We start from the raw sequence: 19,040 nt of genomic DNA, 5'->3' as shown, positions 1-19,040 counted from the left end.
GCTCTTTTAGCACCGAAGGCAGGTGCAATTTTGTATGTTGTCAGAAAGCAGTAGTGGAGTAGTCTTGTTACACATATGGCATTATATAGAATCATATTATTCCACCCATTTGGTTCATATTTCTATGCTCCGCACATGCCTTCTTACTGTAGCCACTGAAGTTGGCCACTGCCTGACATAAAATGGAGAATTGAAATGCATGCAGGGAAAATTGGATAATGTCAGAAAGACAAGCAGGCTGCAGAATCTCTCTGTGTATTCTGTCTGCAGAGAAACCAGACAGCACTGAAACTAACAAGTTTGCATACTAATTGAGCGATTCCCGGTGATTCCCAGGCACAATGGACACAGTCGAGAATAACAAAGGTCAAGCTAGACTCTTAGGCGCCAGCAGGAGTCCCGGACAATAAGTTACAAACAGCCCCAAGAGCCACCCAACGATCGAGAAACAGCCCCAGTATTGGGGAAATTCAAACCAATCGATTGGTATGAAGTCCAATCGATTGCAAGCAGGTATAGGGTCTGCCCAGATGGGCAAGAAGCCCCTGTGAGCTATAAAAGACAGATTCCCAAGTCCAGCTCTCTCTCTTAGCCGGCCCTCCCAGCAGAACACCTTAGCAGCTCTCGAAGAACTTGACCGTGAGAAGGAGAGGCCTGGCCAATTGCTGCACCACCAAGTAAGTGTCAACCAACGCACGCTACGAGAATAGAAACTCCTGATCTCTTAACCCGTACCAACTGGGAAGCCTGCAGTCTCAGGACAGAACAAGAGGCCATTGTTCCCTGATCCAGTGTGTTCCCTTATCGAAGATAAGTATTGGCTTATAGTGGTAGGAATAGTTTAGTCCGTTAGTATTAGTTGCATGAGTATCGATTTACTGTGCAATAATAAATGTGTTTGTTTGAACCTTACTAACTGGTGTATTGAGTCATTGATCTGAACTTGAACCTTGTGGCGGTATCATAAAGATACCTGGCGACTCTAGAGCTAAGGAATAAAACAGAGTCAATTGAGTGTTAAGCACACTCACCAGAATGAGCAACATTACCACACTAATTCATCCAATCCCACTAGCATATCCTTCTATTCCTTTCTCCCTCATGTATTTATCTTGTTTTTCCTTAAATGCATCAGTGCTATTCGCCTCCAAAATTCCACATTCTAACCACTTGCAGGGCAAAGAAGTTTATCCTCAATCCTCTGTTGGATTCACTGATCCTTAGTCTGGAACCCTCCACAAGTGGAAACATCTTCTCAACCTGTACCCAGCTGGAGGAGATGATAGTATAGTGGTAAATATCACTAAACTAGTAATCCAGAGGCCCAGGCTAATGCTCTGGGGCCAAGAGTTCAAATTCCACAACAACTGATGGAATTTAAATTTAATTAACGAATCTGAAATTGAAAGCTAGTCTCAGTAACAGTGATCATGAAACAATCATTGATTGTCATAAAACCCATCTGGTTCACTAATGCCCTATAGGGAAGGAAATCTGTTGTCCTTACCCTGGTGTGAGGTACATGTGACTCCAGATCCACAGCAACGCGATTAATTCCTAACCGCCCTCTGAAATGACCCAGTAGGCTACTCAGTTCAAGGGCAATTAGGGATGGACAACAAATGCTGGCATCCCCACACCCCCATGAAAGAATAAAGGCAACTATTTTTTATTTTATTTATTTATTCAATAAAGGAGCAATTTAGCATGGCCAATCCACCTACCCTGCACATCTTTGGATTGTGGGAGTGAAACCCAAGCAGGCAACGGGAGAGGAAACATTTTTAAAAAAGCACCAAAAACTGGAGTTGAAGTTTCCCAATTATAATTGTCAGAACAAATCCATCAAATATAAATGGCTGTACAGTTAATCATAAATGCAGAGAAATTAAAGAAAAATGTGAATGGAAAATGTGGACCGAATCTTCACCTCTACTGTACAAAAGAGCAAAAAGAACTTGATGCTCAATTTCAAAATAATGATCCAGAATTTGATTAATGGCTTTCAGCTTGAACAGGTTCAAATATTCGATATCTTGAGTCACTCATCATGGAAGATACAGAATCGACCAAAGAAATTTGGGCTAGACTTAACAGGGGTGATGGCATTGTGAACACACTTAAAAGAGAATGGCGTAGCCCTTGTGTGGCCAGTGACAATGTATGGCTGTGAAAGCTGGATATCAAGAAGAAGCACATTTGAAATAAAAGGACTCAGATGGATGTTACGTGTCATAGTAAGTCAAGTGGACAAATGAGTGGGTGGTCGAGAAAGCCGTTGTTAAGAGGAATGATATCAAGGAAGCTCACATATTTTAGACATATGTGAACAGTGTTTGGACAGAGAGGTAATGCAAGGCAAAGCACCTGGAAAATGAGCACAAGACACAAGATGGCATGGATGGATATCAGAACATGGACTGCCACCCTATGGGAGAGACAGCAAAGAATAGAAATCAGTGGAGAAAGATTTCTCATAGCACGGCCAACCTGTCAAAACGTGGGGATATGAAAGGATAGGACAATGATTTATAGGCAAGAACTTTAACATCATCATTACAGCTGGGGAATTTAAATTCAATCAATAAATAATTCTGGAACGCAGAGCTAGCATCGATCATCATGAGAGTAAAACTGCAAAAGCGCATTTAATTCACGATGTCATCCTTAGCTGGTCTGGCCTGTACATGATACCCAGGCCGACAGCAACGTGGTTGACTCTTAACTACCTTCTGAAATGGCCTAGCAAGCCACTCACTTATGGGCAATTAGGGAAGGATGATAGTGCTGGCCTTGTCAGCAACACACACATTCCATGAAGGAACAACAAACAACATAGGTCTGATTTAACAATAATTGCATGGAACCTGGACTCCACATACTTAAAATGCCAGTTACTTTCTTTTAACCTTAAATTCTAAATATCAAACATGATAAGCATTTTGTCTTGAGCATGCCAACCAAAAAAGTGTAAGTTATACTGCAACCACAAAGTTCCCTTAACAAAATAATCTAATTAAACTGTAACATGGGAAGAAACGTTAAATGGCTACGAACAAAATTACTGCTCTATTATATCTCAACTTGGTGTCGTTTTTGAGATTGATCTTGAAATTATATTTGATGTTTCAATAAATGAAAATGTCTTTGAAATGCAATCCTTAATAATATGGATTGATTTGAAGTTTGAGGGTCTGTGACCAAATGATTAATGGTGCACTACCTTAATGGACAAGCAGGCAGTATCAGAGTTCTGGTACAATGGTTAACAACCATCCCATTTTTCTTAATATTCACATTCAAACTTCTTAACGATGAGAATTATTTGTTTGACAAGATAATGAAGATGGAACTGAACGTTGCTGCTCTCAACTTACGGTTGAGTAATGTGTGTCCGTCCCTCTGAACATCCTTCTGTGCACAAGTGCTCTCGATAGAACTGCTACTGTTCTGACGACTGACATTCCTGGAAGGTCTTTTAACTACACCACCTGCAAATGAGGATGTAGGGGAGGCTGAGATATGTGCGGGTGGGGGAGAAGGGGCAGGTGGTATTGGAACAGAACATCTCGCAATGTAATCCATCTTCTGTTTCTGCAGATGAGAAGCATGTTTGAAATTATTACTTGTGCCAAAATTGAAAAAGCTTTAGTAAATACCTCAATTCAAAAAACTGCAATGGAAAGCTTCTTGGACTGTAGGGCTACAAAGAATCTATGAGCCATCACCATCATGGTAGCTTGAATTGGAGGTCCAAAAATAAGATTTAGTACATCTAAATATAATTCAAATAATGAAGGGCAGTGTTAGTTTGTCTAGTTCGCTACACTAACCTGGAAAACAGTGAGCCAATCCTATAATTTTCCAGTATTTCTTTACCCCGTAATTAATTCACCCGTTACTACAGAAACCATGGGTAATTTACTAATTTGCTTCAACATGCTTGAACAGTAAAAATTAAATCAAATCCCTTTAACTGAACTATTTGCCATCAGCTTGAAACAATAGATATACTGGATCAAGGAGCATTTAGCACAGTAGTATGTTCCACAGCATTTCACAGGGGCAATATCAAAAAACATATTGCCACCTAGTCATACAAGGATACATTAGGACAGATGGCCAAATGCTTGCTGAAAAAGGTAGGATTTAAAGGAATCTCTTTAAGGAAGAGTAGCAAGAGGAAAAAGTACGTTGAAATAAAATCAAAACTTCCGACGCTTAGAACTAAACCCAAGCAGAGTTTTAACTGGACACCATCGTACTTTTTGTTTTGGTATTGCATTGTTTTTCTGAGCCATTCTAGATATAGAGATAGTTTAGAACTTGCTTAAATGAATGCATAGCAAGCATTGTATGTCTAGGTACACAGTTACACACATTTTAATGCTAACATACATTTTTTCCACATGAGTTTAATTAAATCGCTGCATAATTTGAACAATCGTTGCTTCACAGCTCCAGGGTCCCAAGTTCGATTCCCACCTGGGTCACTGTCTCTGCGGAGGCTGCACATTCTCCCAGTGTCTGCCTGGGTTTCCTCCGGGTGCTCAAGTTTCCTCCCACTGTCCAAAAATGTGCAGGTTAGGTGGAGTGGCCATGCTAAATTTCCCTTGGTGTCCAAAAAAGGTTAGGTGGTGTTACAGGGATAGGGTTGAGGTGTGGGCTTAATTAGGGTGCCCTTTCCAAGGGCCGGTGCAGACTCGATGGGCCGAATGCCCTCCTTCTGCACAGTAAATTCTATGAATCTACGATGCTTGTAATTTGAACCTAACTTAATATTTGCTGGCACTCAGAAAAATGCAGTTTGGGGGGACGGGACGGAAGGGGGGGGGCACCGTGTAGATCTCTGGATTCTAGGTTAGTTACGTTAGGAAGAATCCCCATATGCGGCCAGCAATGTTGTTTGGCGTGGGTGCCGCTCACTGTTGGCAGATGAGTTGCTGCACTGAAAAAATAACCGTGTTGTGAAGTTCCCTCTTCATATCTCATTCAACCTTGCTTTCTTGGGGCAGAGGTTTAATTACCACATACCAACTTTGCAAGATATTACTGAAGTTACGAGATTCTTCAATCCTTACAGACTTTGTTCTGTTTTCTGTGTGCATCAGGTTGGAACTGGAACCCAGTGTCCCCAACATCACAAAAAATAAACCAGAACTCTGTACAAACTGTTGCCTTAACTAGATTCCTAATAATGTGCTTTACAGGCCATTTTTAAGTAAACAGAATAATGGAAGGGCAAAACAGTTGGTCAACAGGTGAGTTAGCCATGTATCAATTATATAAACACTTCTGTAGTCATGATTAAATGAAGTTAATCACAGACAGGAAGGTTTAGCATAAACATTTTAACTGTTAAAAAATTCAAATGCAACCGTATGTGCTAAAAAATTCATAAATATTGAAACAGACTGGAGGTTTACGCTTCAGAACAATCTCATTCTTGCATTTCAGGCGCACAATCAAAACATTCAAAGTACCTCAGATAGTTCTCCGAGTAATTGCTGTCAGCAGATGATTGAAGCCAATGAGAATCAAAACAAAACAAAGGCATGAAATGAAGATAAATGCAGAAACAAAAGTAATGAGAAATGACTGGTTCACATGCCGGCAGTAACGGTGGGGAAAGTTCACACAGAAATGTTTCATGTTTGCTCACAAACGACCCATCCTCAGAAAATGAAGACAACACCAAGCTGCAACTCCAGTTTGAAAGCAGGTATCTAAGGTACCTGGAGATTCATGTGCACTGTGTGAACAGATGTATAGCGTTGTCAGAACTGAAAGTGTATTCTGTTCTTAAATTGCCACATTGTCATATCATTAAAATGTTTATCTAGAGACAAACTGCACATGTCTGCTCAGCAGTACACAGCAGCAGTCAGTCATTGCAGGTCACTTACATAATGTGAGTACCGACCCCACTGTCGTGAAACTATACTACCAACGTAGAAGGATTTAACTAAGTCTTTAATTGAGTTTTTTCATGTGTTAATTACTCATATCGGCAAGGGGGCGAGTAGGGCAATATTACTGTATTTGTGAAAAGAAAAATACAGAATATTGTAGGCGGCACGGTGGCAGGCACTGCTGCCTCATAAGTGTTGACCAGGGTTGAACTCTGGAATTGGGTGACGGTCTGTGTGGAATTTGCACAATCTACCCGTGTCGGTGTGGGTTTCCTCCGGCTGCTCCAGTTTCCTCCCACAGCCCAAAGATGTACAGGTGAAGTGGATCGACCATGCTAAATTGCCTCTTAGTGTCCAAAGGTTAGGTGGCGTTATGGGGATAGGGCAGAGGAGTCCGCCTGGGTAGGGTAGTCTTTCAGAGGGTCGTTGCAGACTCGGTCAGCTGAATGGCCCCCTTCTGCACCACAGGGATTCTATGATTCTAAGAATATGGTACTTACAGCACTTGTCTTGCATGAATGCTCTATTATCCCTCGGGGAAAGCAGTAGAGAAGACAATTCTTTTTAACATACTAATTAACTCCGGTTCTCCCACTTGAAACCCTGTTGTTAACCAAAGCTATATTTTACAGTCCAGGCCTCTCACCAATGACATCAGACTAGAGCTCAACCGATTACAGAAATGTCTGCTAGCCATTAATAAATGATAGATACAATACCTGGGACCATAATAGGTGGAATAGTTGTCTAGACCAGTAGGCGCGCACACACTGTCAGAAATTTGAGATTTACACCATGGATTGAAGTGCCTAAATTGCTTTGCCCTTAAATTTATAATTTAAGAGCCATTATCCACCTAAACTGCTTTGTACATTCTAAATCAATTACCGGTGTTATACATGGCCCAAAGTCAAAAGAGCCAACATTTTGGATCTAAATAACTTCCAAAAACTTTCCATGAGGAGAAATAGTCATTGGTTCTTGCAACTCATTTGAGCACCTGATTTTGTTTTGTGGAAGTTACAAGCGGTAATCTAGTTCATCATATTATGCTTGAATACACTTCAAAGGGGCTTTGAAGATTGTTGAGCCAAGAACGTTAAATTGAAATTTAAAGCACATCAAGTAAGGTGCACATCATGCACGTGGACTTTTTTTTTAAATCAAGAAAAATTTAAACATGTTAGTTAACAAGGGATGTCACTCCAAATGCAGTTTAAATACTCAACACCAATATTTTTTGTTGAGCAGTCATTCGATACATTGTCAGTGCAAGATTACTGAAACTGCATCAATGACAGCAGCACACAACTGAGCAAGGGAAAAAGTAGCCTAAAATTAAGTGTGGCTTTTTTCCAGTTAGGCTCCCAAACACCCTTGGCCTGGCTTCCTGCTGCAGTTGAAAAAATATTTTTCCTCTTCACATCAGGTCTCATCATTTTACATCCACTTACACCAATCACCACTGCCCCAGTCAAATAGGTAATTTGATTTGTCCTAGGTTCAAATCTCTGCCACTCAACATCTGATCTACAAATGTTTTCCTCCTTCTCCTATGGCATCCTATGACCAGGAACCTAGAATGAGGGAAAGTGAACAAAATATATTCGCCCACCCTTGGATCCCATAGAACTCTGGAATATTAGCTTGTTTCACTACCTTTGCTAGCAATTTACTCCATTAAAATTAAATATAAACGGGCAAAGGAGACAAACTGAAACCCCATTGGCTAAGGAAATCAGGCCAAAGGTTACATCTAAGAGTGCAACTTGGGAAGCTTCTATAGAATGCTTTTAGTTGGCGGATTGTTAAGGACCAGAAAAAAAATGCTTGGGATTGGGAAAATCCACTCATAGGGCAAATCATGGCCCTACCTTGAACAATTCAAATTCCTTCTTTGGCATCAATAGCTGCCGAGACAGTAAATAAAAATGAAGTTAACTGGATTATATGATCTGCTGGGAAGTACAAGATAAAGCTACATGATATAGTCATTTACCTGAATGGTCTGATTGTAAAGGCCTTCAGGCACTCCTTCACCAGGCTCATGAGGGTCTCTCATTACATCCAAAATGTTGTTTGGCACATACCCTGACATTCCACTCTGGTTTTTCACTTTCCACCATTGCTTCTTGTCGTCAATGATCTGTAGTAATGTGACATCATCACATCAATATATTCCATAAAACCTGCCCCAAGATAACAGTGTAATTCAAGCATTTCCAGTTTAATATTTAAAGTATTAAACAAGCCTCACATTAGACCCACACATTCAACTTTACAGCTCCCGGTGGCAAACCACAAGGTGGATTTAAAATTTTTTAAGAATACCCAATTAAATTTTTTTCCAATTAAGGGGCAATTTAGCGTGGCCAATCCACCTACCCTGCACATCTTTGGAATGTTGAGTGGATTTTTTCCATTTGTAGCTGAAGAGTTAAAATTACTGAGAAGAATGCAAGTGAAGCCGTGCCAAGGAAGATTCAGCTTCATGGTACTCATTCTTAAAGGACCCATCTTCCATTTCATTGCTTTAAGCAGAAGAATATGCTCCAGTATAAAAGCACTAATGATATTGTCTGTCCACAACAAAGTGTGCATAAATATGATTATGAAATACTATCTTCCTGAAATCCAAACCTCAACAAGAAAAGCTGAAAAATACAGTGCATGGGTTTAGTCTTACCTCCAATAGGTCATCTTTCATAACAGAGAGTTCATTGCTGTTTCTTGCTACAAAATCATACTTCGATTTGGCAATTCTTTTAGGCTCCACATTAACGTGAGCTTCATAATTTCTTTTAAAAATGAAATGAGAAATATTACACGAATTGGAAAATATGGGTTTAGTCATCATGACAGTACAGGGACAAAAGTACCATTAACAATAGAGCATTAAATGACTTTACTGAAAAGACATTGTGAATGTTATCGTTCATGAGTTACAACTCGTGCAGAGCTGATGTAAGGAACATACTGTTGAATCTAATCCAACTCAAATCGTGCTTTCATTTTGTGACAAGTGTAAAATATTCAAGCGTCAATCATCTGGAAAAATAACTACTGAAATGTAAAATTATATGACAATGCTAAACTTGTAAACTGTACAGAAGGCACCACAAAATGTGTTCATTCAGTTCACATTACACTATTCATTTGTCCTTAGTGTGGTTAACATTCTGTCAAAGAGTTAATTGGGCAAACAAGACCCACTGCATCCTTGATACCACATCATAAAAATGAGATACCAGCTCTTAATTTGTGATGAGGGTGAAATGAGTAAAAGACCAGTTGGTCCCTCAAAGCTCATTTGTTGCTCAAAGAAGTTATGGATTACCACAAACCGGTAATGTTCTGATTTCTAAATTAACCCCCATCTACGACAGCAATAGTCATACCTTCAGGATATTGACCCCAACAAACCTACTACTGAACATGGCATGCAGCAACACACAGACCAACCAGTGCGTTCCATTAAACATTTAACAATCCAGTTCCACGTAAAAGGTCAATAAGAGAACTTGCTATGCTAGGCGTTAAAGCTATTTCACAATCAATGAAGCAAGATATTAATCCAAAATCATTTAGGACTCTTTAAATTTAAAGCGAGTCATGTGAAATGGTTTTTAAAAATGGCAAAATAAGAGAGGAAATATCAAGCTGCACCTCCGCTACAAACTATAATTAATAAGCTTATATATTCACATTTGGGGTGTTGAATAAATATGTAGAATTCTGAGATTAAGAATCTGTGGAAAATCATGCAAGTATACCCAATTAAATTTGAGAACACTCCAAACAGTACAGGTTCTAAATTGAAATTAAGTTTTTGAAATTAAGTATTTGAACATAAAGGAAGAAACTGATTGTCAAACCAAGTGCCAGCTGTGCAACAGAAATTCAGCGCCACTGCTCCAAATGTTTAGTTTGCCAGAGAGATTATTTGTAAGCATTCAGGCCCACTACAAAAATGAAAATATTGAAGTTAAAATCAATCCCATTTTTTTTGTGCTAAATATGCATCTACTAAATTACAAAGTACTATGGAAAGCAGTTTTGACTTTGTCTGAAATGCACACAGAATCAGCATAAATCAGGAGAGTCTTAAGCAGCAGCATAGGGGAATATAGTTCAGGCTAGAAAATGGAGCAGATAAAATGACAAGCTAACTGTGTATGGTGGAAAGACAAAGCAAGCTGTTATTCAAAACAAGTGAGCTGAAGGATCTGAAAATGCAAATGGTTAAATTTATAATTCTACCGCGAGAAAAAAAAAGCTCCAGAACAAAAATTGATTCGCTGTGTGCCAAGCAGTTAGTAAGATACAGTATTACATGCTTCGAATAAAGCAATTTAATTCAAGACTTTATTACTGAAACAAAATGCCTTTAATGCATGGTCATTGAACCTCACTGATGTTTTACCTCAAGCCTGAATTGAAATAAATCTCATGCAGCATTTGTTGTAGCTCCTTTTCGCACATCCTGAAATCCAAGTTCCTAATCCACTTGTTCCACTGGCACACCATGTCCAACTACTTGCAGAGCAGTAATCACAAAACCGACAGAATGTTGTATTCTACTGCTTTGGGTGTGCAGCACACGTCAGAGGAAATTTTAACACAAGTTCTGACTGGACCATACCTTCAGTACTGCATATAAATCTAGTCACAGAGATGCACGAGAGGGCTGCAAATGTTACACTCCTGTTCAAAACAAAAGAGGAATGGGACAAACTAGGCAACTACCAACCAGTCAGCCCAAGTCCGTGGTGCGGAAACCTTTGAGAGGGGCAAAATCTATTGGCACTTACAAAAGCACGTGCTAATAAAGTCAGCACAGATTTGTTAAAGGTAAATTGTGTTTGACGAACTTGACCAAGTTGTTTGAACTACTGCAGAGAGCTGATGAGAGGAGTGTGGTTGATGTTGTGATATGGACTTTCCAAAGGCATTTGACAAAGCACTACATAATAGACTTAATGGTAAAATTGAAACCGAGATTGAAATAACGAGGCCGATATCAGCAGACTTTAGGAGGACACAGAAGATTAAATTTAAATTAGAAAAGTGAGCAGTGATACTGCCCGTCCTCATTCTTCGTACCAAAACGCATGAACTAAATGGTATAATTTTTTTCCAGCAAACAGAAAAACCTGTCGTTGTTCGTATACAAAGTTTTGAAGTGGCAGGACAAACTCAGAAGGCTGGTTAAAAAGCATATAGGATCACTGGCTTTATAGTTAGAGAAATATCTTACACAAGCAAGCTTAGTTCCACTAAATCTTTCTAAAACACTGATTTAGTCCTCAACTGGGATGGGGTGTTCAATTTTAGGCAGACTTTTGAAAGGATGTCAAGACCTCGGAGAGGGTAGAGAACAAATAATTAGGCTGATACCAAGGTTGAGGAACTTCTTAGAGCAGAGAAAATTAAAAGGAGATTTAATAGCATTCTTCAAAACTATTAATGTATTGATAGAATGAGGACAGTTTTTCGGTGACATATGTTGGTGACCAGTGGACACCAATTTAAGGCGACTAGAAAAATAACCAATGGTGATATGATCTTTGAAAAGTGAGTTGTTGTGATGTGGAATGCACTACCTGAAACGGTGGTGGAAGAAAATTCACTTGCAGCATTCAAAAGTGAATGGATAAATAGTTAAATGGAAAAACACTTTACAGCGCAATGGTAAAAGACCAGGGGATCAATTGAGTAGTTCTACCAATGAGATACCACAGGCACATTGGCTGAACGGTTTCCTTCTATGATTCAAGAACTGGAAGCAATGCAGAGACAAGCCACAGGCTGATCCCTCATTCAAATGACTATGTAAGATTGGCTAAACTTGGGCTATTAGCCTGAAAAGTTGCCCCCGAGAAGGGGTATAATGCAGATAACCAAGATATTAAGGAAAAGGCAAATTCAGGAAATTACTTCAAGTTATCTTGCAAGAACACAGATTCAAACTAGTAATGGGTACATTACCGATGATACCAAAAGGCCCTATTTTACGCAGAGTGGCTAACGTATAGAATAAAATATTGGAGGGGCAAATTTTGTGATATTTTTTTAAATTGCATGTCATATTGTGAAACTTTAATACCTTTATCCATATCGAAAGATAAGCTGGATGGCCTACCCTTACCTTTAACAGTTTTGTGATATTGTTTTTACTGGAACAATCTGATTTACTAAGACTGCCAATGTGTGTCCAGGGTAATAAGTCTTCTGCACGAAATGCCAGAAGGTTCCAGAGTTTTGTCAAAGTTTTCAGCTACACAGATATCTCTGCAGCATGACAAACTGCTTTACTTTCAGAGCAACTGTAGACTTGCAGGCCAGCATGCAGGAAGGTGAGTAGACTGCTTTTCTGAAGCTAGGTGATCCACTGCTGCCACTCTTGAAGGTTGGAATTTAAGCTGACAGAGCCTGAAACCTTCCTGGCACCAGCATGTTAAATATCCCTATGTCGCTTGACCGGCTTAGGACCGCACAGCAAAAAGTATATACTCACTGTGCCAACTTGGCAACCCAGGTTATTTCCCAACATGAGTCCACTGGTTTGCAAAGGAAGTTGTAGAAAAACTGTACAATTTTATCCAAAAAATAATGATTTGCAAAGGAAGTTGTAGAAAAACTGTACTTCAGTTACTAAACACCAACTGCCTGGTAATAGGCTAAATACCACAGTTTAAAGAAGTGATTATATTGCATGACTTCAAAATGTCAACACAAACTTTGGTGGAAAAACAGTGAACAAGATTGATGAACACAAAAAATGCAGTGCAGATGATGAAAATGTATTTTGTAACATTACATGCCCTCATAACTTGCGTTAAAAACCTAAACATCCCCTCAGTTCTTAACTTGTATCAAGATTCCCTCAAAGATTTGGGGAAATTTTTAGAAGGCAACAAAAATTAACCACTTTCTGCAATTCTTGCTATTACAATCGGCTGTCTGTCTCAAACCCTTTGCTAGCTTGCAACTTCCACATATCTACTTGCTGCACCTCACAGGTTTAAATTCAAAACCTGTTCAGACAACAGGCGAATCAGGAACCAAGATAGCAAAAACAAACCAACCATATTGCAATGAGCCTGTTTAAATAAACTGAACTCTACGGACATTAAAAGTAGCAGTGATTGGCGAGAGTATTCAAGCTTCATGTCAATGAGAAGATATTTGAGCTTCGTACTGAATCTAAGTAAGCGTCATGTAAATAACCAAGTGTTGTGTTAAGGCAGAGCCTAATGTGAAAACAAAGCTGACAGAGACCCCCCCCCCCCCCCCCCCCCCCCTCGCTCAGATCTCAGGTTGCTTTCACATGAATTTCAACACCTGTACTAAGCAAAACCATTTTGCATTGGGAGTACGGTTGCAATAACAATACAGCTTAAATACATCATGGAGGGAGGGGGGGGAGAGCAGCTCAGGGGAGAGGATTGGAGATTGAAAGGAGCACATAATAGCTCTTTGTTGGTTAATAAGTTTGTTTTTAGTTTATGAGCAGAAAGCTGGCATCAAGCATTTTTTTTAAATTGCGAGGAACATGCACTGCTTTCATAGTGTATATTTAACACTGAACGAAGATTTGCGAGGAAAATTGAGGCAGGATTACACTCGTAAATCTAATCTTTGATATAACAGAAAATAAAAATATCAAAAATTAGTGGTGCAGGCTTAATGCATCATTCACAGGAACATAATTCATAGGAACATACAGGGGTTTAGTGCTTTTAAAGGAAGCGTTCTGGTTAATGTAGCAGCATAACTGATAACAGCATCACCTCAAGTCCAAATGTGTAATGATGTTATACATCGAGCTGTACAATAGGAAGCATCAGGTTTTTAAATCAGAGCAGTTAAAGATTCTGAAGAAAATGGGCAGAAAAGAAAAGATCAAGAAATCCTCATGCATACAGATTAAAAAAACAAAAACAAAGTCAAGACAACTCTCCACAGCATAATACATATATTCTATCAACTGTTACCTAGCTACATGCCGGCTACTACTTCTCTTAAAGGAAGAATCAGCTGCCCCTTGTTGCAGAAGAGACCGCCTCTTGTAGTTAGAGTTGCTGAATGCATACCCGTCAGCTGGAAGGTGATCCTGTGAAATGGCTTGCTGAAAGACAGAAAGCAGTGAAACACGGGAATCAGATATTGAAATGATTTAACTCTAGTAACGGATAATCGCAATAACTAAGAACCAAGCAGCAGAATGCAACCTTTGGTAATGAAGAATTCACAATGGAAGCCAGTAAAATCTTCAACTTTGAGTCAGATTAGCTCACCTGGTTTAGCTCACCAGGCTAAATCGCTGGCTTTTAAAGCAGACCAAGCAGGCCAGCAGCACGGTTCAATTCCCGTACCAGCCTCCCCGGACAGGCGCCGGAATGTGGCGACTAGGGGCTTTTCACAGTAACTTCATTGAAGCCTACTCGTGACAATAAGCGATTTTCATTTCATTTCATTTCAGATTGACTCAAGTCCTTAAAATCATTTCACTGCCTCCACAATTGAATGCATATCTGTTTCTTTGGGGAAAATTATTTTCAAGGGCTGCTGCACGAGGTGAAGATGCTCTTTACTTCAAGTTAGCCCATAAACAAAATTGAAATTGCAGCTGGTGGTTGAACTTTTGCGGGAATGAGTTCAATATGGTGCAACCCAAAACTGAGACTGATCCTTGCCCTGGTTAACAGAACTAAAGGTCATTTCTTTACAGATGATATGGAAAGTGCTAACTCATTTTCACTCACTAGTCCAAGATCTCAGAAGATCATTTGTGAAAAATAAAATGAGATAATTGGCCTTCAATAACGTAACTATGGGGCATATTTTGAAAATATTACAGTACGGTTTTACAGTTTGTGTACACTGACTCAAAAAGGTTTTTGAACCTCAACGTCAGCTCAGTAATTCAACATGCAAGTTGATTCGTCTAGATTTTCAAAATGACCAATCTTCAGTTTTGGCATAAATCAGATTAAAAGGCAACAGCACCCCCTGCTGGCGATATAGTGTTTCACTATTTTAACAATACAACAGTTACAGTATATATTTCATAAACGGTTAACACATTACACGCTTTCCAGATTTATAACTTTAAAGTAAATTTTTTTTAAAATTTAGAGTACCCAATTTATTTTTTCCAATTAAGGGGCAATTTAGAGTGGCCAATCTACCTATCCTGCACATCTTTTGGGCTGTGGGGGTGAAACCCACGCAGACACGGGGAGAATGTGCAAACTCCACACGGACAGTGACCCACGGCCGGGATTCGAACCCGGGTCCTCAGCGTCGTAGGCAGCAATGCTAAACTTTAAAGTAAATTACCTGTCCATCCTCATTTATATTATATAATTTATTAATCATTAGTACACCTTAAAAATGCTTGCCTGAATTCTGTTGCATCATTTTTTATAGTTCAGTATCACATGGAAAATCTGCACAATTTCTTAATATATAAAAACATAGTCTATGCAGCTCTCCAATTACGGATATTTCACAAAACAGTCTTCAAGTCTTAGGTAAATTGAAGGATTAAAAGCACGTCAAATCCATTCTTCAACTTTGATGATTTCAGCAACTATACACCTGCAGCGCTCAAAATACATGCAGTACGATTTCTAATTGTACTAGAATAAGTACAATAGAACCAGAATGAAACAAACAGTATCTAATATTGCTCACAAGCCCCAACAAGGTGTTCAAACTTTTGAAAACGTGTACAAATTAGTCTTGTATTCCCTGAAGGCTTGAGGTTTGTGATGACTGCCACCCGAAATGTCGAGAGACATTTTAGATTTTGCAGATATATGGGGCGGGATTCTCTACTGGGTGATGCAGAAAGTCTGAAAGGCGATTGGACGGAGAATCGTTTCTGACGCCGAAATCGTGGCATGCGTCGATTTGACGCCAAATCGCAATTCTCCATCACCTCGACAGCGGCATCAATGCGTTCCGGAACGCACATACAGTAGACAGTTTACATGTCATTAGCGGGCCCGACCCGGTATTCTCCGGAGCCTCCCCGATTCGTCACCTCCGATGGGCTGAGTTCCCGACGGTGTCGTTCACTTGTGCTTTTAAAAATCATGAACCCGGCGTGGTGGCTGCTGAGGGAGAGAGGGGGAAGGGAAGATGTCCAGCATCGCCATAGTTTGCTGACAGTTGCGCTGCTTGCCGGGGGGAGGGGCTTCTGCCAGGGCCGGGGCTAGTAGAGGGGGGTGGCCAGGAGGTGGGCTATTGGTTAGGGTGGATGGACACGGAACACCATTGCTGCAGCCGGCAAGGCAGCCATGCAGCTGCGCACACCGCTGACAGCCCACTTTGAACGTAGTGTCATGGGCCGTATAGGTGCCTCCCCCCCAGGGCACCCCACGGGGTGCAATCTGACCCAGCCAACCCATCAGCTATACGAGTGTGCTCCAGCGCAGCCAGTGCCATCTTGTTGGCTGGGATAAGTGTGTGTGGGGATTGTTGTAATGTTTATATGTGGCTGCAGCTTGTCAGCCTCCCAAGTGTCAATCACGGACCCGGTGAATCCTGCAACGGTTTTCACTGAAATTGATTGTGTTCCACATGGCTCAGGTGCTAGCCCCTCAATACTAGTGGAAATGGTCCAGGTGTGGCACCAGTGTTTTCTGTTGCAAAAGGCCACAAATTCTGCATTGGCGCCAACACTTAAGTCTCAGAAACGGAGAGTCCCGCTCATGGTGTTTTTCACATCTCCAGGACCTCCAAAAGTGGTTTACAAATGAAGATGTACTTTTCAAGTCTACAGTCACTGTTGTAATGTAGAAAGCAAGACAGCCAAATTGTGAAAGGCAATGTCCAATAACAGCAATGAGTGAAAAATTACCTGATTAATATGCTAGTTAAGGGCTAAGTATTGGCCATTGAGATAACCCTATTGTTCTTTGTTGAATAGTGCTTTGGGGCCTCGGTTTAGCACTTCATTCAAAAGAGAGCACCCACAACAATGCCAGAGTCCCTCTGCATTGAAGTGTCAGCCTGGATTGTGTGTTAAAGGCTCTTGATTGGGGCCTGAATCTAGAACATTATGACTCAGAGGCAAGAATATTATTAGTGAACAAATTACCATCACCAAACCCTTCATCACTATACCAGTCAAGCACATGTGTGAAGTTTCTATAAACCAATGATTAAACTATTATTCTTCGACCAATTGTTGAAAGGTCTGATCAAATATTCTGATATTTCTATTTACACAGGTAACAGGTTAACATTCCTAGTGCAGACTTAATCAGCAGAGTATATACATTATTCTTTCACTTGTACAACAGTTCTTATCCAATCTAGGGGATCCAGTGTAGACACATTTGGTCAATGGTATTTTCAATTGTCATGTGAGTGTACCCTGAAGAAATGGGTGTTTATAAATGGGTATATAATTATCTGTAGTGAGAGTACCTTTAAGAAATGGGTGTTTATTACTGCAGTGATGTCAGGGAGTGGGTGGAGCTGGGCTGTGTCAGTATTTTACTTTCACTTTCGGCTTTTTGCTGCAGGGTGGGTTTGGTTTCATTTTAGTTTTGGAGAAGCTGAAATCACAGCAGGATGTGTGTGAATCTCTGTAAGCTTATGAGTGTCCATTTGCTGATTTCAACGTGGTAACTGTTCTCAGTCGTGAAGTTAAACCTGAGGTGCTTCTGATAAAGGTTTTTTAAAAGTCTTATGGATGTTAAAAGGAAAGCTCAAGGATTACTTTGTGTTGTATTCTTTGGGGGGTGTATTTGAATTGATGATTGCTAAGATGTTCAGTATGTTTTAAAAAGGTTAACTTGAGTTCATAGAATAAACTTTGTTTTGCTTTAAAAAAATACTTTTCCATTTCTGCTGTACCACACCTGTAGAGTGGGCCGTGTGCTCGCCATACCACAATCTATTAAAAATTGTGGGTCAGGTGAACTCCATGATACACTTTGGGGTTCTCTAAACCCTGGCCCATAACAAATTAGGGGCTCGAGGGGGATACAAGTCTATCTATTGGATTGGCTTAGTGAACTTAAAGACAGTGAGGGGTGAGCATATTGTGGTTGCTTTTCAGGTGTGGTATTTTAGTTTAAGTAGGGAGTGAGTTGTGGACAATGGCTCTTTCAGAGGCTCTGAAGTTTTTGGGGGTGGAGACGGTCACAAGCAGTACCTTACGGATACTGACTAAAAGCAGACGGTTAGATTTGGGAAAATCATTGCAGTTAACATTGCCTGACAAAATGCAAAAAGATGAGGTAATTATGGTGGTGGCTAAGCATTTAAGCTGCCCAAGATACAGTCTGACTCATTAGAAATGGCAAAGATTCAGTTGCAGATTAAGCAACTTGAACATGAAAAAGAATTAAAGCAGCTTGAATATGCAATGAGAGAAGAAGAAAGAGAGAGAGGAAAGGAAAAAAAAGAGTTTGAACTTCAGAAAATGGCTATGAAGCATAACAGTCAGTTAAAATTGGCAGACGTAAAGGCAAACGTACAGTTGGAGGATAGTGATGAGGATAGTGAGAAAGAGCGTCATAGTCAAAGGCTTGGTGGGGATCTATTTAAATATATCCAAGCATTGTCAAGGTTTGATGAGAAGGAGGTGGAAGCCTTTTGCATTTCATTTGAGAAGATGGCTAAACAAAGAAAATGGCCACAGGACATGTGGGTATTACTGATTCAAACAAAGTTGGTAGGTAGAGCTAGTGAAGTGTTTGCATCACTGCCGGAGGAGGTATCTGGGACGTACGAGGAGGTGAAAAAATCCATCTGAGATGCATATGAAGTAGTGCCTGAAGCTTACAGACAAAGGTTTAGAAATTTAAGGAAAGAATTTGGTCAAACATGCATGGAGTTTGAAAGGCTCAAACAGAGTAATTTTGATAGTTGGATACAGGCTTTGAAAATATACCAAACATATGAAGCTCTTGGAGAAATTATGCTTTTGGAGGAGTTTAAAAATTCAATACCTGATGTAGTGAGAACTCATGTGGAAGAGCAGAGGGTTTCAGCCTGTGAGGGATAGAAACTGGGGACATGAGAAATACTCAAGTGGGAACGGTAAAGGTGATCTGATGGGAGATAATAAGGAGAGTGCACCTCAGATTAAGAAAGAAATCC

At 40.1% G+C, this 19,040-nt stretch overlaps 1 protein-coding gene across 18 annotated transcripts in view; it reads right to left on the bottom strand.

Moving 5' to 3' along the window:
* eps8a (epidermal growth factor receptor pathway substrate 8a) overlaps positions 1-19,040 on the bottom strand; it is a 200,908-nt gene that overhangs the window by 11,652 nt on the left and 170,216 nt on the right. For 15 of the 18 annotated variants that reach the window (XM_038811132.1, XM_038811140.1, XM_038811143.1 and 12 more), the window contains 6 exons: positions 13,910-14,043; positions 8,599-8,710; positions 7,912-8,058; positions 7,787-7,822; positions 5,484-5,507; positions 3,378-3,594 (listed from right to left, as the gene is read on the bottom strand). In XM_038811132.1, the coding sequence (XP_038667060.1) occupies positions 3,378-3,594; positions 5,484-5,507; positions 7,787-7,822; positions 7,912-8,058; positions 8,599-8,710; positions 13,910-14,043 (670 nt within the window). The remainder of the gene's footprint in view (positions 1-3,377; positions 3,595-5,483; positions 5,508-7,786; positions 7,823-7,911; positions 8,059-8,598; positions 8,711-13,909; positions 14,044-19,040) is intronic. The other 3 variants (XM_038811145.1, XM_038811137.1, XM_038811142.1) reach the window with 3 other exon arrangements.

Source organism: Scyliorhinus canicula, chromosome 11 (assembly GCF_902713615.1).
Source record: "Scyliorhinus canicula chromosome 11, sScyCan1.1, whole genome shotgun sequence".
NCBI classification, from domain to species: domain Eukaryota; kingdom Metazoa; phylum Chordata; class Chondrichthyes; order Carcharhiniformes; family Scyliorhinidae; genus Scyliorhinus; species Scyliorhinus canicula.
This window is presented reverse-complemented; position numbering and strand designations above follow the sequence as displayed.